Raw genomic sequence first — 23261 nt, 5'->3', positions numbered from 1 at the left:
TCCCCCATTCCATGAAGATGTTATATGGTACATATACAGGTACATACATGTACAGGTACATACCTGTCCCAGGTGTGTCCCTTCCCAGCTTACTCACTGGGGGTGGGAAAAAAAGCACCTTCTTGTTGTGCTGGCATTGCTCAGCAATAGCCAAAACACTGGTGTGTTATCAGCACTTTTATTTACTAATCCAGGACACTGCACCATAGAGGCTGCTATGGAGAAAATTACATTAATCCCTGCCAGATCTGGTACAGCTGATCATAAGGATTTTAAATATAGTCCCACAAGATATTTTGCAGCTACCCCTGCAATCCATCATAGCCTTGAAACAAGTTGAAGGCAGGTAAATAATTGCAAGTCATTGTATATTCAGTTCATGAGAAGAATGTCTTTTTAAGAAGGCCAGCAGATCAATCATTCAATACCAGTATTATAGAAAACCTGCTATTTCCCCCAAAATAGTAGGTAATAATATCACTAGCTATATGCATTATCACTACTTATATGCATATGCAATTACCTTGTTTCTCACTAAGGTGAGACACTTGGCACCATTTGTATGCTTAGCCAAAGGATGAAAATGTGTTCTGTGCTCTGTGTCATGTTGTGACATTGTCCTGGAATGCTGAAATGCAAGAAAAGATTTGCAGAATCATGATGGATAATTAATTGAATATGAGTTCAGCAGCACTCTTCTGGCTTAGAGGGTGAACACACTCTTTGAAAGCTAAAGCAGGGAACAAACAGGCAGAAACAGCAGGGCTGTTTGTTGTAACTCTTTGTTGACTTTATGATTAATCTGGCAGGAAAAAAAGCAGTGTAATATTCAATATTCAGAAATTCTAACTGGACAAATTGAAGCAGAGAGGAAATCAGTAGTTTTGACATAGAGAGTAACTGTCAGCAAATATACATTAAGTCAAAGGGGCTTTTCAATATGTAGTTATACACTGGCTTTATTAGAATTTATTCCTTGCATGAAGGATTGGAATAGAAGATCTGTTTTCTATATGTTCTACTTAATAATGAAATAGATTTAAATGTAATTGAAAAGAAAAACAGAGAAAAAATAACAAAAGAAATCTGCTAATCCACTTAAATGAAGAAGTGAAACTATATTTATTTCTCTTGACTCAAGTTTTCAATGGACTCTAGATCTTTTTCCCGTCCTTTGTGACTGGACTTCTCAGCTCTGATCCTATGAAGACCTTTAAAACATTTCAAGAAGTAATTAACATACTAAGGTGAATAGACCAGACTGACAGCATTTTGTAACAGCAAAGACAAAAAATATCTTTTTGTGCACATAGCTTACAGAAAAAGTCTGATTTCATTTTGTTGTAAATCCATTGCAGTGCCACTGGCTTCAGAGTATTTTATTTTCTTCTTCAGGAAGAAAACAAAAGACAGATTTCCAAAGTACATTAATGGTCAGAAAAATAGCATATGTGCCAACTACTTGAACACTGTGCTCCTGAGTTTTTTCTGACATGCTGTAATGCTGCATGTACAAGGACTAGGTGATATGTATTGGAATGCAGAGCTGGAATGCAAAGTATCCTATTAATCCCACATAACCAGCCATGTAGCATCTAACTCTGATCCAAGTTAGTTCTCTAGGCACCCTCTACAGAAAGGGATCAGCTCCTTTGCTAGGGGTGATTCTTTTCATCCTAGGATATATGGGATAGACAAGCCTGTGGAATACTCTGGTCTTGCTCCATAGAAGAAAAACCTAGGAAGCTTTGTTAGACATCTTGCAATAGATCAGATCATTAATACCCATAAAATAGTACTGCCTTACAATACTCAAAGCTTCGGGCAGATGGGAATCAATAGGCTGGGGCTGGTTAAAAGAATCCAGTCTGAGCAAAACATTAATGACATGAGGTTGAACAGGAGGAGTAAACATCTGCAATACTCACTGTTTGGCATGCTCACTTCAATTGGAGTCTCAAGCTTCCACCAAAGTTGAATTGGAGTTGGATAGGTAGTAATGCAAATCATGTTAGAAAATTAAATTGAGAAGCAGACAATTAACAGCAGAATGTCACTGTGTCACTGTAATAGTGTACAAGTGCTAATGGCTTCTGAGCTATGAACATCACCACAAAAGGTAGAAAACACTTGTGCTTACCTCATATATAGGAAGAAACCCAAATACTGCACCAGCCTCTTTGCTTGCAAACTCAAAAGTTTCCATAGGTTTTAGCTGACCAAGGGAAGCCAAAGTCAGTGCATTAGTAGCTGAAGACAAAAGGTAATTAAGACATTCTTACTACAACTCCGAGAGAAGTTTTATATTCCCATGACTTTTAAGGTTAAAGCCAGGTAAAGATGGAAGAGCTCTACTGATATTCAATTAGAGTTGTAGAAAGTATATGTAATGAAATCTAACTCTCCTGGCTTCTGATTTTGTAGGAACCCTGAAAGAACTATTGTATGCAACCAGGGATTCACTGTTATTCTAGTATTTTCACACATCCTTAGAGTAAACTTAGGATATTTAGGTTTTCTGTTGAAGTGGAGGAAAATTCTAGGGTTTCTTTTACATGTTTAAACCAGTGAATCAGTTTGTGCTACCTTCTAAACTGAAATTTGACAATGTGAAAAATGAGAATGAAAACCACAGACATTTCTTAGATCCCTCTGTTTTTACATTTTTGTTCTAGCTTGTCCATTGAATGAGAAAGATTTATGGATAATTTTTAAATGAGAAATAAAATTTTATTTCCTATATGTCGCATGGAACATAAATTTGTCATATACATTTGCTACCTTTTCAGGAGCCAGAGCTCTGAAAAACTTGAAGTTGTGAACTGCTTCCTCATCCCCATCCTTTTCTAAATCTGAAGGTGATCCAGTCAGTGACTTCAACCTGTATGTACAAGACAGAAAAATCCTGAAATTCCTATCAAAATGATAGTTATGAACACAATATTCATATATGACTCCAAAATTAAATTATTTTGAAGTATAAGTGATTCTGTATATATTCAAAATATAATTTATATTAGAACCTTCCTAGGTGTCATGGAATGTCACTAATATTTTGTCAATCCAGGTATGACTGTCACCTGTAGAAGGCAGGAAATCTTAATATAAACACCATTTACAAGAGTCATGTGCTATCTCTCTGATAACGAGAGTTAGCATTTCTTTAAGTTCTGACTAGAACACCTGAATGTGACTTTCATAACAGAGGTGTCCTCTGCTGATATGTTTGGTTTGCAAATTTAGTCATGAGAAGAAATTATCTGGCGTGTCTGTTAGTGCAGATTAACAGTTGCCTTTATAATCAGAAAAAAAGGTCAGGTCACACAAGCTAAGGAACTGCAGGGAGAAACTGAGACCATTCTTCTATATGACTCCATCTACCTGCTGGCATTTTTTAATCATTTTTCAAACTCCTGAGATGCTTGTTTAAACTGTAACCACCTGTGCTGCTCAGATGGGTTTGTGCCTTTTCAAGTATGTGCACATTTGGGGAATATTTTCCCACACCTTTCTCCTGAGAAGCTGGCTGGTCATGGCTTGGTGAGGTGCACTGTTTGCTGGGTAAAAAATGACTGGATGGCCAGGCCCAGAGAGTGGTGATGAATGGAGTTAAATCCAGCTGGCACCCAGTCACAAGTGGTGTTCTCCGGGGCTTACTGATGGGCCCAGTTCTGTTTAATATCTTCATTGATGATATGGATGAGGAGATTGAGTGCACCCACAGTAAGTTTGCAGATCACAGCAAGTTGGATGGGAATGTTGATCTGCTGGAAAGTGGGAGACCTCTGCAGAGGGACCTGGACAGGCTGGACCAATGGGCTAAGGCCAATGGTAAGAAGTCCAATAAGGCCAGGTGCCAGGTCCTGCCCTTGGGTCACACAACCCCTGATAGCACTGCAGGGTGGGGGCAGAGTGGCTGGAAAGCTGCCTCATGGAAAAGGGCCTGGATGTGCTGATCCACAGTGGCTGAACATGAGCCAGCTGTGCCCAGGTGGCCAAGGACGACAATGGCACATAGTCACTAGCTCAGCTGGCTAGAGCATGGTGCTCATAATGCTAAAGTTGTGGGCTTGATCCCTGTACAGGTCATTCACTTAAGAATTTGACTTAATGATCCTTGTGGGTCCATTCCAACTCAGAATATTCTGGGATATTCAATCTGTCATATACAAATAGTGTGGCCAGCAGGACTATGGGTGATGGTTCTCCTATACTTGGCACTGGTAGGGGCGCACTTCAAGTGCTGTGTCCAGTTCTGGGCTCCTCAATTCAGGAAGAATATTGAGGTGCTGGAGTGAGTCCAGAGAAGGGCAACAGAACTGGTGAAGGATTGAGAAAGTCCTATGAGGAGCAGATAGGAGAGCTGAAGTTGTTTAGCCTGGAGAATAGGAGGCTCAGGGGAGACCTTATTGATCTCTACAACAGCCTGAAAGGAGGCTGTAGCCAGGTGGGGGTGGCCTCTTCTCCCACATGACAAGGGGACAAGTGTAAATGGTCTCAAGTTCCACCAGGGGAGGTTTAGATTAGATATCAGGAAAAATTTGTTTGCTGAAAGGGTAGTCAGGGATGGGAACATGCTGCCCAGGGGGGTGGTGGAGTCACTGTTCTCGAAAGTGTTCAAAAGGCATCTGGATGTAGCACTTGAGGGATATGGTTTATAAGTGAATATAGTGGTCCTTGGTTAATGGTTGGACTCGATGATCTTAGAAATATTTTCCAACCTTAATGATTCTACGATTCAATGAATATATATCTGTTAATAAAACTTATAACATGATTTGTTAATCGAGATCCTAAAATGTTATCTTGGTGATGAATATCGTATGAGTTATCCAATAAGTGAATTATACTAGCATCACAAAGATAAGTGACTTGTCCCAAGACAATTGTCTGCATCCTGCAAAGTACAAGGCCTACCATCTGTAAGTAACACAGCCTATTGGATGATGCTTGGCTAGCTCTCCATTGCAATATTTGGTACAGTAAATCCAGAGGAACCAAGTCACACTTGAGGTGACAGCACACAAAGCTTTTAGAATAATAAGACTGAAACTTTCTATTGCTTGGAGTGTGGCTGCTTTTTTCCCCCAGTTCTCTACACAGTTAAGCATTTCTCATTTTCTTGCTCATTGTCTGTTTAGTTAATGTGTTTAAAATGTATGATAGCCATTCTCCTTTACTGGAATATTTGAAGAATCCTCCAAAAGTAGTCACAGTTTGACACAGGCATGTAATTTATGGGAAGTTTCTTTCAGATTAGCTGACTCAATAATTATATCTTTGGTTCCAGAGGTTTCAAACTGGCTGCTGACTATTCAGAGGAACTACAGGGGTCCTTCAAACACAGCCAAGCACTTCTCTGTATTGATGAGTTACTGTTCTGACTGCAGTGACACTACTTATATTAGTAAGAACTCCATGGAATAATAATTATTAGCAGGATACCAAATTAAATGAGGTAACAGTAAAACACCTTAGAGATTTTCCATTGTCCCAAATTGCTTTGGTTGAAAGGCAGCCTAAGAATGGACATGGTGTATGAAACCTAACCACTAAACAATGCACGACTTTTTAAGTCCTAAATATTTTTTCCCATCTTTGGATTGTTTTGTTACTTAAGACACTGCATGTATTTCCTCTGAAGATGCCCTTTTCAATATTTCTGTTCGCTTGGTTAATCCACTAATTAATGAACCAGAGTGTTCCAGGACTAGAAATATGTACTTAAACTAACAGGCCAAGGCTCTCTGACTGCACTTGTAACTAACCCATCTCCCTTAAGAACTCTACCTAGAAGAAAAGCTCAACACTGCTATTGAACACACATTTATGCCAGTTTCAGAATGCCATGATCTGTGAATCCTCTACCCATGTATGTGAATGTATCCATAACATCCCAGCAAGTTTAAGATGACCATTTCTTAAACTGAAAGATTAAATTTGGTTTATTCTTCTAGAAGGATTTGTATTTTGCTCAAAACTATTCACATTAAGTTGTTCAGGTAACAGGCTGCTAACCTGAGCAGCATATATAATATAAAACCTCTAATTAGACTAAAAGCTGAGACAAGTGTCTAGTCATCACTATAAACTGAGTTCAAACCTTGAACATCACCTAATCCTGACTGTCACCAATCATAAAAAGGAAAAGATTTATCCATACTGGGTCAAAAACCAACTTTAAAAAGATTTTTCTGAATAACAAATAGTACTATTTTTTTCTGACCTTCAGATGAAAGGTGTTTTTAAAGCATATTTTCAAAACTGTTCCCCCAATCATACATGTATGTAAATGTATGAGATCTTACTTGTCTCTGTCCAGAATGAGAGGATATACAATCTTCTTCTTTTCTGTATGTTTTCTCTCCTCTTTAATTATAGCAGAAAAATCACTAACATCAGAAGGCAAAATCAACCGACTGGTATCTGTTAAGTCAAACTTCCTGGCTTGTCCAAAGAAACCAAAATAATATCCAGTCCTGGCATGCCAAAGCCTACAGACATAGTAGAAGCAGTGCAAAAGGACAGAAAAGAAAAATGGATATTTTTAGAAGTGGAACAGAAGTGAGATAGTATTTGTGTACATTATCAAATTCTGCAGCACTGTTCTAGAGTTCAGTGTGCTAGTCATAAAAAACATCAATGAGATTGTTTTTATAATTTAAATAATTTGAGAGTGGTAAAAAAATCAGAAGGTTGTTGCAAAAAACCAGAAAAAAACACAGTTCATGTTTGTATTTCTGAAAATTAGGAGTAAATGTACGAAAATCCTGAATTGTTCCTGCAGTAAAGTGCTGTCACCAGAGCAGGATCTACACAAAATTTCTTCATTTAATACTTCCAGAAAAGCAAGAGAAACTCCTTCAAATGTACTTGTTAGCTGAGAAGGAATTATAGGTGTCTATCAAGTATCTTCAAGCTTTCATGGTCTAATTGCATACACATTGATTAGATGCCATGCTTAGGATCCAAGTCAATTTAACAAGTACTGAAAGCTAAAATACGATTAGAACAGGAGACAACTTTTAAAATTTTGTAGGCATTACCTATGTGTTCAAAGTAAAGCAAGGGCTGAAAGAAAATGACAGTCTGCAAAAGATCTGACTTCTGGAGAAGTGCTACATTAAAACCAGCTCTTTCGGGTGCAGAACAGAAAATGCACCTAGTGCATTTTATTTAAATGCACTTTATTTAAGTTCTAGCCTATATGCAAGTGCAGCAAGAAAAGGATCTTTGAAGATAGCTCAACTGATTTGCTATAGCAGTAAGAAGTGTCAGTCATTTTATACCTGACTGAACCATCAACGGATGCTGTCACGACCACATTTTTCTCCTCTTCAATAAATAAGTCAACCACTTCAGCAGCATGTGCCCTCCAGCAGAGCTCCTCCTTTATTGCCTGAGGAGAAAAAAGCAATATAACCACATTTGAGGCAGTTCTGTACCCCACCATGGTTGTTAGCTTAGTGGATTTATCAGCATGTCTTTCAGAAAATTAGAAGAGGTGAAAAAATAATCCCTCCATGAAACAGCCTGCAAATGGCATATGGCAGAAACACTACCCAGGGAACATGGATAAATTCATTCTTAATGTACCTTCTTTGAACATAATGAAATAATGCTAACACCATTTTACTTATATTCTTCTTTTTTTTTCTTTTCCACAGCATCAAATTATTATTCCAAGCACAAAATATGATCTTTATATGCAGAAAACATTTTTATCCCTGTAGATCTCTACATTATTTTTTTCTGTTTGTCTGGGTATACTGTTCAAGTTAAGAAGATCTGAAAGATAATTCCTTACATTTTTTATATTTCGTGAATCTTCTAAGAATGAGGCCATGTTCCAGCGAAAAATATATCCCTCTGTTGCAGAAAGGAGAAAGCAAAACATCAGTAAGTTTCTTTAGTGCTACACCTCCACTTGTTGCTGCCATTGACTCTCAGTAGACACTGGGCAGAATGAAGCAGAGAACACAGGTCAGTTAGTTTACAGTGAATATAACTGTTTTACTGTCAAGCTCAGTGTAGAAATAATAGACTGTTCATTAATATGCAAAGAAACATATGCAAGTTGTGAACAATGTGTCATGAATTGGGTAGGTTTGAAATGGAAGTAAGGTAAATCTTTTTCTTTAAATTATGAGTGAAAAACAAGTCATCTTATCATGACAGTTGTCTATTGCACAGCTGAGGTATGAGCTTCCCGGGGATTACACTGGTTTTCAATCCTGGTAAAATGGACAAAGTTTAATTAATTGTATACATAATGAATGCTTAATGTTTTACAACCTTTTAGTGCACTATGTGAAACTAGAATCAAAGAACTACTTTCCTTATTATTTCCTTATTATATTCCCACAACTGCCTAGGCACCCCCTTTCCTGATGAAGTTGCCTCCCACTTCTCATTTCTACTACAAGACAGAGGAATATTTTGTGTAATTCCAACTTTCATACCAGTAACATTTGATTTCTAGGACTGTAGCAAGGGAGGAGGCAGGCAGAGAAGCTGACCTTTTTATAACAAGGAAAAATCTGTAGAGGGGAAAGGAAATTGGTAGCAGCACTGCAGATAAAAGAGAAGAGTGTGGAAAGCATGAAAAGCAAATACACAGTGACACAAACACAAAAAGGCTAAGGGAGAGTATCAAATGAATAGGTAGTAGGGTGGATACTTTTCCACAATTAATTGAAATCCTGTTCAGTGCATGCTGCCTTTCTGAACTCATTTACTCATTTGAATCAGAGAGGAGTGGAAACTCCTCATCATTTTCAGTATAAAAGTGAAATTATTGCTCAATTTTGAAAGAAAAGGGGAAAAATCCCTTGCTCCATCCAATATCTGACCACATAGGAGCAGGAAGTTGTCAGAAAACAGTTCTAATATGTATTTTGAAAGAAAAGTGACACATTATGATGGACACAGAAATGGAAAATTGCCAGGGTGATTCCAAAGGTTTGAAGAAGAATCAGACAGCAGATAAACATTCTGCCAAAGGAAAGTCAGATTTCATGTGAAATTAAAGGTTTAGCAATGAGCTGCTAGCATTGACAAGTGCTTTTCCTATACAGCTGTGTACTGCTGGAGCCATTACTGTGCACTCTGTATGAGTGTTTGAAACACAGCTCTTGGTACACCCCAAGATGCAACTTTTTATTTAGTATTATTACCATGGAATTGAAAATTTTGCTTGTTCTTAGCAGTAATCTTTGCCCTTGGGATCAATATCATAATTTAGATGGAAAGTATATTCAGGGCGTATGAATGAAGAAAATTTTAATGTCTTTTATGAAAACAATTCTACTGATAGTACTATGACACTAACCTTTAATCTACCATCCTTTTATAAAACACTTTTTACAATCATTTAATTATAGCTTTGATGGAGAAAACCTGGCAGCACTTGAATCATCATTTCCACATTTCTGGCACATTTACACAATGATATTTTCTTGTCCTACTCACTGTCCTGAACAAAATGACTAAAATGTTTACTTACCTTTACTGCCTGTCAAAAGAATTTTAGTCAAGGCGTCTGTACACAGCGCTGTCAGAGGACCTGAGGGACGTCCTGCAAATGGAAGAAGTTCTTTCATCAAGTTTCCCTAAAACAAACAAACAAACAAACAAACAAACAAACAATGTTTATCTTATAATACCTACATTAAAAATATTAATTCATCAGAATATGAGTGCCATTGATTTTATCTATTCAAAATTACTGAGCTCATATCTATTCAGAAAGCTGCTAAGAAGGTAAATTCCTAAATCTACTGAGTGACAAAAATAGCTGTGTATTATTCTGGGTTGCTGTCTCTTGTACACTGAAAGGAAAAGCTCTTTAATTCTTCAGGCAAGTCAGTCTAGTTGCACCTACCCCTACTTCACCACTTACCCCTCATTTGCTATGGAATAGCATCAGTATGCCCTTCATTTGCCACTGAAGCACTGTTTTTTGCTGCAAATGGGCCCATAATGTCTCCTTCACCAACTTGTTCTATTTTTCAAGTTAGCACCAGCAGACTTCCTCCATTATTGCCTCTTCAGGACTGGGAGGGTGTGAGGGAGCATGTCTTGCTGATAAGGAGATTCTTATTTTGTCACCCATGTAATGATGATGACAATCATTCCAATGATGACACCACTGGCATATGAATTTGGAGATTCCTGTAGGAATCTAAGCACACTAATATATCAACTGTGAAGAAAACAAAACCCAACAAAGCTCACACCTACAATACTTGGATACATTTACCATAATTTTCTATTTTTGCATAAAACATCTGCAAGGTTACCTTCACCATCTTTCTTCCCATGGGAAAAATTCTTCTATGACTTGCTTTAGCTGGAATTCCTGTTCAAGCCTTACATAGCTGACCTTTTATGACCACTGTCTGTCACAATGAGCAATATTACCAATCAACCAATAATATCATGGTACTTTCCCTTCTTCCTGTATTTACTTTGTGTATCTTATTTAGAGTAACATGATGCCTGGAAAAGTCTTCTAGATCTGAGGTGATATGACAAATACGCCTTTGCCATTTGGTTGCATGACTGGCTTTTCAGGCCCATAACAGTTGGAGATGTTCTGTATTAGGACTATATTCTAACAAACCAGGACACTCTTCTCTCCTGGTTTGTTACCCTACTAGTGCTAGCTGGCATTATTTTCCAGACATATTTAGCCTCTTCTGACAGTAGGACACTCTGCCTTGCCTATCATCCTGTCTTAGAAAGTAAATGTTGTGGGTGAATAATCAAATTCTAGACTTTCACAAAAATTTAGAGTCAGTTTGTTATAATTACTTGAAGTCATGTTTCCTTGTTTTCCGCTTGCGGTTAAGCCCTGCTGCAGATACTAAAGCAGAACTAGTTTGTGACCATGGAAGAAACTGATAACCAAAAGATGCAATAAATATCTGCTGCTGCAACTGCTAGTTAAAGACCAATTTTCCAAAGATGAGTGGAATTATCTTCTCAGTGTTCCAGTCCCTTCCCAAAGACATTCAGTTGGGTACCTGAATGCTCCACAGGCGGATACAGCTACTTTCATGAGCAGAAGCCAGTAGAGGTGATAGTCCTGCTCTAGCCTTCAACAACTGCTCATTCACCTCTGGATTTTGGGTGTCCTTACAGCTAGTTGTTTCTTCTGCTTTGAAACACAAATGATCGTATATTTTCTCAAAAGGTTTCAGTATTGATTTTCAATGCACAGAAATTACATAACATTAGAAAAATAATTATTTTACATTTGAAAATAAAGCCCATCATCAAGCTGGCATTACTCTAAAAACATTAGAGGCATAGATAAAGGTAATTGAAAAGAAATGGGAACAATCTTCATTATCTTATCTAAACCAGCCAGAACTATTGCTCAGTGATGTAGGGGAAACTTAATTAGAAGAGAGCCATTTTACAGGATTTTACAGATTTTACAGGAACTGCAAGCACAAGTGGGAGTAGAGGAGGAGTGCAGGACAGTGGTCATCAGGACAGCTACCAGGCAGATGTGCAGCCTCTGCATGAGGCTTCTAGAGATAACAATGAATTCAGCAATGAAATTTAATAATGAGATGACACTTAACACTTCCAGAATCATAGATTTCTATACTTATTTCTCCAATTGAAAACTTTTGCTAGATGCAAGGGGATAATCACAGAGACCCATTCTGAGTTTCTGCTGTGACTTTTCCAGAGCTGGAGATGCTGGCAGGACCTTCATAGACATTCAGTGGATGCAAGACCTAACATGAGTGTCTGTTTTATTGGGCAACAAGGCTTAGGAATATTCTGGTTTTACGGCATGCTTTTTTCCCCAAATAAATTGGTCTTAAATCCATATTGCAGATGATCAAATTTCTTATTATTGGGAAATTCTGCTTTCCAGCAGAGGATTTCTAAGGGACTCAGAAGAATCTAGAGCATTTATTTCTTGCAAATTCACCAACTCATTTCCACAGCTTTAACTCTTAGGCACTAGGCTCTCTCTTGATTATGATTTTTCAAGGACAGACACCATAATGAAGAATTTTCTTTCAAAAATTTCACCTAGTTTCACAGCTTTTGTCTGTGGGGCATTTACTGATGCTTGACTCAAGCTGGCTCTTGCTATACTATTTTAATAATTCATTGCTTGAATATTTATGTAGAAGAAAAGTGTGTATAGTTGACATCCCCAAACTCTGAAAGTGTTATCATGTCAATTTGAAGAAAAAAGCAATTAAGGTCTTGCATATCCTGCATCCTGGCCTGGCTTTTGGGAAATAAATGCAAATCAGGAGGGAGAAGAAGATGATGAGATCTGTCTTCCACATACCAAAGGTATCCCAATTATTCTAAACAAAGTTTGCCAGACAAACTGACAAACTCAGTTTCTACAATAATCTGGGCAGAACTCATGGATCAACATCAAAAAGAATGAAAAACATCTTTCTGTACCTGTTTTTATTTCGGTATTAATTTCATCACTTGTTTCAGTATTAATTTCATCACTTATTTCAGTATTAATTTCCTCACTTTCCGCATTTTTCTAAAAGAAACAAATGAAATGTAAGAGAATTAGGAAGTGGAATTTGGATGTAACTACAGAACAGTTCACTAGTTAAAATTATTATAAGAACTCATTTTTTTAGTTTGATTATTCAAATATTTCTCCAATTTCCACTGAGTGTAAACAAGAAACCCTTTTTTGAAGAGGATCAATAGATGAACAAATCAAAACCAAAATTAATGGGAATTAAGAAGCATGTTAAATGTCAATTTGGCTGAATAGCCTTAATTTCTTAAGACAAGCAACATCAATCACAACTGTGAATGTAACCGAGATCTCTTCGAGAGTGTCATTCAGAACATGCATATAGTCTTGTTACTGCCTTGAGCAAAAATTAACAAAGTTTAAAAATATATTTATACATATATAAACATTTACTCATGTCTGCATTTTCAGTAAGAGAATTTTCAGAAATCCTCATTTGTGCCTTGCTACAGGCTTCTGAGGATCCCCAAGGCTGGCAGTGATCAGTATACTGACCTCAGAAATTGCCAAGTCAAATAAGGCAGGGAAAACTCTGCGGCCTCGAGTGTTTGATGTATCTCAGAAAGAGGACAGGTCACTTAAATCTCATCCTACACATTTATGTGTAAGGCCTAATGTATGTGACTTTCAGGGATTTTTTTAAAGGCTGAAAATCACTTTCCATTTGTTCTAATGAGGAGACAGCACAGTGTATTGGATACATTAGTTTGTAAATGGCAATTAAGTCAGAGTTTGCTTGGGAATCTATACAAGTGCCATGTTCTCCTGAAACAACATGCTGGTAAGAATCTGAGAGGCAGCAGGATTTTCCTCTTTTTGCCTACTTAATTTTTATTGCTCTGCAAGTATGGCATGTCCTTCTGGCATAGAAAGGCAAAAAGTGTCACAAAACCCATAACACTAACCTTAGCAAAAATATCCAGATTGAGACACTGATACAGTGATGGTAAAAAAAAAAGGAAAAAAAAAAAAGAAAAAAAAAAAGAAGATACTCTCATTTGAGAGAATGTATCCAAGCAAGCGCGCCTGCAATGTTGAAGTGGTTCTGTTATTGTTCAATATTATTCAAGTACTTCATGATTTGTCTATTTTACCTTTCACCCTGAATCCTTGTATACCCCCATTTGAAAGTCAGAATTGCTTGTGATAAGTATCTGCCAAACACTTTGATAATTAGCTATTCCCTGTGTCACAGAGCCACCTGACTAACAAAGGATTCTTAATGCATGCACTGTGACAGTCAGTTTACAAAACTAAACAAATATTTGTTAATTATTCATAATTATTCATAATTCTTAATTATTAATTTTTTCATAACTCATTCATAATTCATCATTCTTAATTTCTTCATAATTCTTGATATTTAGTTTTGCAGATGGTGTTAGGGAGTTATTTTAGTAAGTTGCAGTATTTTAAAATCAAAACGACATCAGAAATTTGTTTTGAATGCTACCAAATCCATCAAACCAGCATACCTACCTCATGTAGGTCTGAAGAACTTTCCTTGTGCTCTGCAATGGCACTGGCATCACTCCTCACAGAATGAGCAGAGGACACGGAACTTCTTTTCCTGTGTGAAAGAAATTATTGAAGATCACTGACATTCTTGAAAATACTATTTGATACCTGGAAATCAACATCACCCAGCATTAAAAAGCATAATAAAATAGCACTTAAACTGGTTAGACTAATTAGACTAAGGGTTATTGGTTTTATATCTTTTTCTAAGAAACTAGGCAATATTTACATATTACACAGCCAACCTCTCCTGGCAGGAGTTTTGAGCTAATGGAATCCATAGTAATTGAAAAGTAACATTGGTATTCATCCTTAGGGCACAAAAAGGAAAAATTAACTGCCTGCCAATGGTTTTTTCCCTTTCATTTTACACAGTACTTACTCTGCAAATAGTTTTCAATTAATCATAAAAACTTATTTTAAAAGTGTTATGAAAACTCTCAATAAGGCAGTTTTGTGGAAGAAAATAATGAAAAAAATGGATGTGATCTGCAATGGTTTTGTTTCTGAGTCATGAAAAATTCTGACTGAGTTAATAAGTGGTTCTTGCCACATAACACACTACTGTCACTGCTGCTCCGCTTTTGGCAAGAGTATCTGAATAATTGGGATAGTTAGAAAGTATGCAGCTGGGGTAGTCCACTTAAATTTGGTTAGGTAGCCAGAAGTTTGCAATTTTCAGTGTTTGATTTTACAGATTTGCTATCATGCTTGAACATTTTTGTATGTGTGTGTATGATCACAGACAAATTTATCCAGGTATCTTCCCAGTAAATACAAAACATCCTAAGACTATGATTTTCCAAATCATTATAGGATTCTCCTGTTTAAGAATAGCAAAAGCTTATCTTCATTTATAAAAAAATCTATTTATGAATTTTAATCACTCCTTCTTTTATTTAGCAAGGATTTCTTAAACTAATCCTTAAGTTATAATGCCAAAAAGAGAATTTACATTCAATTAAGTAGCACTGATAATCAAGTCGCATAAGCTTCTTGAAGATTTTAAAGCAACATAAGGCCATAAACCAGCTTTATGGTTCACAAGAGCAAAAAAGCTGTCGAATTGCTAAAAATTTAAAGCTGCATAAATATTTAAACCATACTGAATCCTTTTGGCTACCACTGCCTTTGCATATACATGGGAAGACAAGTGTTTCTGAAGTGAGATACAGGTGCAATGCCTTTCTTTCAAAATGAGCATATTTGGCTAAAATTCCCTTTTTATCCAATACTACCAATCTATGGAAGCTTCTAGCTTGTTTAAAGAGGAATCTTTTGGCTACACCCTTTGATGTGCTTGCCTCTTTGCTGAGAGTACCTAAAAGCAGGAGGATTTTATCAGGTTTAAAATAAAGAAAAAGTCTGCTGCCACAAAATTATCTCATAGAGATAAAAGAAGTTATGGTACACTGGAAAACTGATACTGGGCAAAAGCTACCTTCTGTTGAATTCTTCAACATAACTGAGACTTATGAGACCATTTAGAGGAAAAAGGGAGAGCTGAGTGGAAAAAATAACATATCATATCGCTTGACAAGCATTATGAAAGTTTAAGACTTGGAAAGTTAATTAACTGTATGGACCTGAATTGATTAATTACAAATAAAATCTCAATTCAAATAATGTATCTTGGAGAAACATTGCATCATTTTACTACAACAAAATACCAAATTACTGTGCCAAGGAAGATAAAATGCACTGTTACCTGGAAGAGGAAACACTACGTACAAGGAATAATATGGCATTGACTCCAGAGACCTCACTGTCTTCAGTAGTTTTACGCCTGAAAACAAAGATATTTGTACAGGATATATATATACAACCTATATATACAGATAGGTTGTGTTTTGTTCCAGAAAACGTTTCACATTTAACTTGTAATTTAAAAAAATTAAACTTTACATTTCCCAGAATGCATGCAGCCTAAAGTTGTAGACAGTTTTTCAGAATCAGTTAATCAGTTATGATGGTTTAATGTCAGTGGGCAAGACATACAGAATGTGCCTGTCGCAGGAAAAAAGGTACCTGATGGAATGATGAAAATTTCATTCAGCCAAGTATTTTCTTGAGGATTGGTATTTAAGAGGAAAGTGAAGTAACTTAACTAACTAAGTTAATGTTAGCTATGTACCTTTGTCCTGGCACTCAAACAGTGATGTGAATCTTGGTTAAAGTACTCTACTAACATTGACTTTTCTGTCTTCCATGCATCAATATGAATTGGCTGCCTCATATACGGGGAAGCAAATATAAAGAAAGAGCCACTTCTGAACTGTCTGAACTGCAGTAAAGTTTTGATTATTTTTCATGGTACAGAAAACTTGTCTCATTTTCTCACAAATTTGCCAATTTTGCACATGAAGGATGAAGTGAAACTCTTGGGTAGGATAGTTAAATATTGACTTTGTATGGTCCTAAAAGACATGTATTCCTTCACTAACACAGGAATACTGCCATGCTGCTCCACTCAGTCTAACCAGATATATTGCCATTGTTCAGTTTACTGATGTAGCAGCTTAATGGTGTTAAGAGTATCTGGAACCATCCTGTGATCACTCTTTTATAACTTTCTCTGAGAGATCTTTACTCTCAAACCTCCAAAATCACATCATGTTTCTCCTCATTGAATGTGACTTCTAGTCTTCTAGGTATGGACAGCAACTGAGATACTGATAATGTAGAACATCTGCAATTATCATCGGAAGTAGCATTAGTTCCAAATGTCCTCCCAAACACAAAGCTTCCAAAATAAGGATGTTTCTACAGCTCAGTAGCAGCCTCTAGTCCATGACTAGAGTGATTTACATAGTGAGAGCTTCCTTCAGTGGCAGTGCTGTGTTACATTAAAACATTATTTTTAATTACATCATCCCTTTCCCCAGTGACCCCCCTGATCACTTCTCCTACCTGCAATGTCAGGACTAGCTAGCAAAGTAATTTGAAGTGGGAGGAAGCAGGGCCCACATAAATTGCTACTTTAATTCCTGCTTGTAAATCACCCTTTATATTTGGGCATATTGGAATTTCTAGTATGCCATTGAAAAGTTTGTGTGACATACTGGAGATCAAAAGGCATGAAAGTAATACTTACAGGCATGTCACAGAGGCAGATTCAAAATCCCACAAATTTATTTCACCATTTGCACTTCCTGTAGCTATCAATCTGCCTCCTTCTAGTTGTAAAACATCAAAACACCTAATATCCACAGAAGATAAAAAAGTCTACAAAGAAGAATAAAAGAAAAAAATGAGTAGGAGTAAGAATAGGATACTATAGGCAGTGAAATATTTTAACTGGTAATAGAACAAAATGCCTAAATTGACAGTGTCTACAACAACTGCACATGGGATGCTATTTTAATACTATTGTATTTTAACTATATAGAAGCACCAGAGAAAACAAGGGAGTGAAAGTATTGGGAGACTCCCTGCTGCACAGGACAGGGGCCTCCAACCTGACCTGCTTTTTACAGCACAGTTGAAATTTGAGCATTTAAAAACAAATGTAAAGGCTGAAGATTACTCATAAGTAGGTATCTGTGGAGATATTCTAATCAAGTTAACGGAAGAAGTTACTGAACAGAGATATAATGATTTTTCCATAAACACCATCCACACCTGTTACAAAGTTAGTGAAATTTTACAAGACAGAACTTTAGTCTTGTGGACTACTCAAGTTAAATTGAAACATAAATTTGACATTTTGTTTTACTGAAGCAGTAAGAGGAGAAAATGGAATCACTCAGCTTGATCTGAACGTACCACTACTACTAAAGGTCAGCCTAGCTATAGGAGGAAAGACATGTCATTTCTAGAGGTGTTTATGTGAGAACCTCAACTTACTATACTGTACAGGAATGTGAAGTTTATGTCCAGAGCAACTCCTTAATTATGGTGATAACCATGCAATGGACTTCTAGGAAGATATAGCCCTTAGAAACATGATTTATTCTGTGTATTTATTTCAGTATACTGAAAAGTTTGGAATCACAGAATCATAGAACGTGTAAGGTTGTAAGGGACCACAGTGAAGAATAATTATTTGGTTGTTGTCCTGTGGCTAAAACATGAAATCCTTGTGAGCACAGTAAACATTTTACTTTATAATCTTCTGTAAATGTTGCAAAACTTTGAAGTGTTTCTCACCTCTTTATCATTTTTCATGGAACTGGTGTTACATAGAAGCCGAATCTCTGGAAAAAAATCTTGTGTTTCTAAGGGGGCAGGCCTCAGTGACAGATACACAACTGGATTCCTTTGTGGAAATGGCACTATCTCAGGAAGCACCCATGTGACATATAGATCTGTTTGAGCTGAGTCACCCTATTAAAATAACAGACTTAATGAAAGAGGAAGGAAAGAATTTCTCTATTCATAATTATAGTAAGTGTGTATGAAAAGCTTGTTTTCTTTGACAAATTACAAAAACTGTTACAGGTATTAACTAGCATATGCCTAAACTGCAAACTGAAGCTTCATCCAGACATATTAGCTCCCCTTAAATTACCTGCTGTTAAATTAGAAGCTGTGCAGCTGTGGAATTCAGAGCTATTGATTTTACTAATTTTAACTACTTCTTTAACGTAAGTTGTCTCCTTAGTTTTAGCTGCTTATTTCACAAACATTGTTACTCTCCATTTCATATCTACCAAAACATCCAGCAAAAGTGATGGTTGTTGCAGTTGTGTGAGAAGAGAAGTTACAGCTCAGCTAAAGCCCCGAGTCTCTGATTCCTCCCCATCATGCCTAGAGGCATTGATGCTTTTCCAACTATAACAGTTTCACTCCAGTATCTAGTTCCTGCTCTGACATTGACATTTCTGTCCATTTTGAGAAGTGTTACTGAAATCAGCTCCTTAGGTTTGCTAGTGTTTTCATAGATGTCTTGAGCTGCAGAATGAAGCAATAATTAAGATTTTAGTAAATCTTATGCTATTGAGTTAATCAAACAAGAAATACCTTTAGGAAAGGACTAAAAACTGAGAGATCTGTAGTAGAGTCCTGCAAAGGATCAACTGTTTTAGGCTGCTACTGCCATTCACCTTGCTAACTACTATATTTAAAGCCTTTTAAAAAGCTAATAATAAAACAACCGGTATTTCTCATTATCACAGAAATGTTTGTGGAAAAATGTAGTTCTTCAAGTATGTGAAACAGTATTAATCTACTTAGCTTCATAAAGACTTGGAGGAGATTCAACTCCTCACCAATCCTGTCAAGGGATACATTTACATCATTTACACTTAATGGATTGTTAAGTCATTTCAGTAATAATGCTGAAGAGCAAGTAATGTGATGGAGTATTTCAAAACAGTCAGAATAACAGAAGAAAACCCTGTATAAAGCAGCTTTTCATTGGCAGGCTTGAAAGAATATATTATTTATGGAGATGAGAGCCTGTATATTTCTTTTTACTCTCAAATATATCATCTGTCTAAACCCACATTTTCTACCTTGCACACAGCTCCTTTAAAGTTTCAGAAGAATTTTGTTCCAAGTTAAAAATTCCAATTTGAAGAATGTAATTCCACAGAAATAAGGTTTGTCTGAGAAGTCAGCCATAATTATTGTAAGCCATAATTACTGTAAGCTGCAAATGCATCCTACTAGTTTTAGCTGAAAGGAACACAGAGTAGATGCTCAAAATCAAGCCAAGCAAGTCAATCTGATTTATTACTGCCTTGTTTCTTGTTATCAGTTCCTAAGAATCCAGTGTCTTAATCTATTAATTAAAAAAAAAGGTATACTTTCATCAAAATATCATCTTAAGAAGTTCTTTAAATAGACTAAACACTATCTGTAGTAACAACAACAATATTTTAAAGCTGCTACCCCAAAGGATCTGTAACTATTGAAACCTCAATCACAAATGAAAAAGCAAACTCGAGGAAAAAAATTATGAGAATGCTGGACACCAGTGATGGACTAATAAATATTTTAGCACTAGACAGAAGGGCAAAAAGCTAAGTTGATTACATTGAAAAAATAGATTGTTCCTTGACAGTTTCTATAAGTTTATCTACTAATTAATAAAAAAGTCCTATTTTACCTCAGAAATGAGGGGCTACCCAATGAAATTAGCAGGGAAAAAGGAAGCATATTTGAAAAACCTGAATTATTTTTATCTTCCCTCTCTGTTCCAAAACAATAACTGCATGTTGACCCTCATCAGCCTTCAGATATACTATCTTCAGCACACGATGCTCATCATCACTGTCTTGTGTTAAAGGCAAGGCTTTAATTTCTTGTCCGCTTTCAAACTCCCAGATTTTCACTGTTCCTACACAGGGATGACAAAAATGTAGAAAAGGGAATGAACTTTAAGCAATAACCTGTGCTGCAAATTCAGAATCTTAAATAAGACCAAACAGGGAAAAGAGAAAGAAAGAGAAAATCCAATTTGAGATCAAGAGCTAGGTCACTGGTCTTTCAAAAATTGTAACTGTGTGTTTCTTAGCAAAGCAGCTGTAGGGCCAAAAACCTTAACAGAAAACATCACTACCCTCTCAATTTTTCCATCTTTTATTCCATGTCTATTTTTTTGCGCAGCCCAGGATAAAAGATCTCTGCTTATCTTACTTCTTACAGTTTCTGAATAACATTATCAGAGAGTAGAGTGTGGACTATCTGGCAGAAGACTTTGGGCTCTGAGTGACAGCAATGAGCAGAGGGGCCTGATTGCTGGATTTATCCCAGGGAGCTACTGGGGAGAGGGAGCTACAGAATTTTCTTAAGTAAAGCAATTAGTTATATGTGACTTTTCTTTTGTAAGACTTGACAACATTCACTTTCTGTTGTGGTCTTAAGATCCATAAAAGATGTTCCCAGGTAGAAAAAAGAAATATTAGCCAATATGTGTGGGAAAGGCCATCATTTCCTCTTCATGTGAGGCAGCTTTCATAAGTTTCACATGTTTTAGAAATTCAGGTATGTCTTCATAACATTTTAACATTAACATTTTAATGTAAGAAAAATTATTCTTTCATGTTAATAGATTATAAAATTATTAAAGCTTCCTGCACAATTCAATGTGCACTTGTGTAGTGGAGAGGTCTGGTCACATTACCTAAAACTCACGCCCTTAATAACAGACATGAAAAATACAGGAAACATCTCTGTCTATCTATCTATCTATCTATCTATCTATCTATCTATCTATCTATCTATCTATCTATTTATCTATCTTCTAGTGTTCAATTACTTCCAACACTGTAAAATTGAGCTTAGAGACTAGAAAATTTTAAAACTACCACTCTTCATCTGCAGCCATTTAGTTATACATCTAGGTCCTAAGTACTACAGGGAAACAACTTTTCAGACCAAGAGCTTTGAAGACAGTCTTTCAAAGAGTAGTAGGCTAAAAAAGAACCAGAGCCCAAACAGCCCAAAATCATGTTTCTGTGAACCACTTATCAAAGAGAACCCAACCAAGATCCACCCTGCCCTTCTACAGACTGACAGCTGTGCAATCAAAATTAATTTTGTCACTGAGACAGTCAAGGCAAAGAGTTCTGTCTGCTAATGTAATATGCCATTAAAAAAAAAAGGTAATAAAAAGTAGTAAAGGTAAAAAAAAAGGTAGTAATTATTTAATTGCTTTACCATCACATGCCCCAGTAGCAAGATAAACCCCATTTCTTTCAATGGCTGCACAGGTAACCTCAGTATTCAGCCCATGTGCATCTTCTATTTGATATATTTGAGATCCTGTTTCTAGGTCCCAGACCTAAAAAAAAAAAAAAAATTAGTTATTTTTAATACATCCTCAAAACTGATCACACAATGTGTTCTACTGTAATAGGAGAAATTATGGCCAATAGCAAAATTTTTTACTGAAACACCAGTGTATTTTTCCTGAAAATGTCCCTCTCTCTGGGAAGCCACCCAGGCAAGGCAAGGCTCTATTTTTTATGTATGCTATGATAAAGGTCCTTGTTAAGTCAGAGAGACTGATATTAAATATAAAGTGTTTTTACAGTTTGAAAGAAAAGAAATTTAACTAGAAAGAATTGAGTTATACTTTCTCTGCAGAATATACAAATGAGGCTTTTCATAAACATTTGGTCCAAAAACATAGAAACAACTATCTCTGATCATTATTGAATCCTTTTGGAAATTTAAGCAACACCTAACACCTTTTAATGAAATACCAGTACAAAATTTGGTCACTGTAATGGGATGGCTCAGATGCAACTGGATTTGTCAAGTAGCTGCTGATTTCACATGTACTGATATCTGATTTTCTGTAGCACCAAGTGCTCCAAATTATCTTGTGATTGTAATAGTGTTGCAGCCATTGTGGTCTAAGGAAGGCAGGGTTTACAGTGACAAATAACATCTTTGGAGGGAGTATAAACTGAACAAACCATTACACAAGCCTTTCTCCATAGAAATGCCATGCATCACCAACTGACCCAATAAAAGATGCTACCTCTCCCTACAGATTTTGCCATCTACTGTACCAACAGCTGGTGAAAACTACATGTACTCAGTACCTCTTGTGATTATTGCAGAAAATGTATTGTAGATTATTGTAGATTACTGTATATTATTGTATTTATGTTAAAAAGAAAAGTTGAATCTTCTGAACCCAAATGAACCCATGACTACCACTTATTGGACCCCAAAAATAGCTACAAAAACAACACTTTGAATAAAAAATATTAGTAACTTATCAAATTTCTGGATAACTTATTCTGAATACAAAAGCTGAGACTTCTATTTTTCAGTATAAAGGGTGACAACTTACACTCACCTTTAGTATTGACTCAGTGCAAATGCTGAGAATCTGGTGAAAAGCCCTGTTGTAAAGCAGAACATTGAGGCTCCTCTCATGTGTCTGAGGCAACTCTTTTGAACCTTGTGTCACATTAGCTAGGGGATAAATATCAATGACATCTGAACCTGCACGAGGTGAGAGAAGTGAGAATACATACATTTTGAGCATAATTTTCCTGGAAATTAAAAGATTTCATGGAAACCATTGGGTTCATACGAGTTCTTCTGAAGAGGATACGGAATATTGTCTGTTTCTTGAGAATACATGTTCACTGATGCAGAAAACATTCTCACACCGTCCCCAAAAAGTACCAGTCAAACAATGGCCAAGTATTTACCTGTCTTACATAGTCCTCTACCCACCTTTGATGAGATTCACATCCTGACTGCAAATTAGGAGAAGCCATAAATCCCCCAG

The 23261-nt window shown here is 36.5% G+C and overlaps 1 protein-coding gene across 1 annotated transcript in view; it reads right to left on the bottom strand.

The window, feature by feature from the left end:
- Window positions 1–939: 939 nt before the first annotated feature.
- Window positions 940–23261, bottom strand: part of WDR64 (WD repeat domain 64) — a 57489-nt gene continuing 35167 nt past the window's right edge. The window contains exons 12-28 of the mRNA XM_071427270.1: window positions 22821–22969; window positions 21668–21791; window positions 20176–20345; window positions 18212–18388; window positions 17157–17287; window positions 15771–15848; window positions 14024–14114; window positions 12502–12538; window positions 11028–11161; window positions 9506–9611; window positions 7808–7869; window positions 7290–7399; window positions 6309–6494; window positions 2782–2881; window positions 2141–2215; window positions 1929–1962; window positions 940–1211 (exon numbers count right to left, since the gene is read on the bottom strand). Of these exons, the coding sequence (XP_071283371.1) occupies window positions 1123–1211; window positions 1929–1962; window positions 2141–2215; window positions 2782–2881; window positions 6309–6494; window positions 7290–7399; window positions 7808–7869; window positions 9506–9611; window positions 11028–11161; window positions 12502–12538; window positions 14024–14114; window positions 15771–15848; window positions 17157–17287; window positions 18212–18388; window positions 20176–20345; window positions 21668–21791; window positions 22821–22969 (1853 nt within the window). The 3' untranslated portion in view covers window positions 940–1122. The remainder of the gene's footprint in view (window positions 1212–1928; window positions 1963–2140; window positions 2216–2781; window positions 2882–6308; window positions 6495–7289; window positions 7400–7807; window positions 7870–9505; window positions 9612–11027; window positions 11162–12501; window positions 12539–14023; window positions 14115–15770; window positions 15849–17156; window positions 17288–18211; window positions 18389–20175; window positions 20346–21667; window positions 21792–22820; window positions 22970–23261) is intronic.

This window comes from Agelaius tricolor, unplaced genomic scaffold (assembly GCF_023055355.1).
Source record: "Agelaius tricolor isolate 1412-34295 unplaced genomic scaffold, bAgeTri1.0.p SCAF_1, whole genome shotgun sequence".
Lineage (NCBI taxonomy): Eukaryota > Metazoa > Chordata > Aves > Passeriformes > Icteridae > Agelaius > Agelaius tricolor.
The sequence above is the reverse complement of the archived record's forward strand: the minus strand, read 5'-3'. Positions and strand labels throughout refer to the sequence as shown.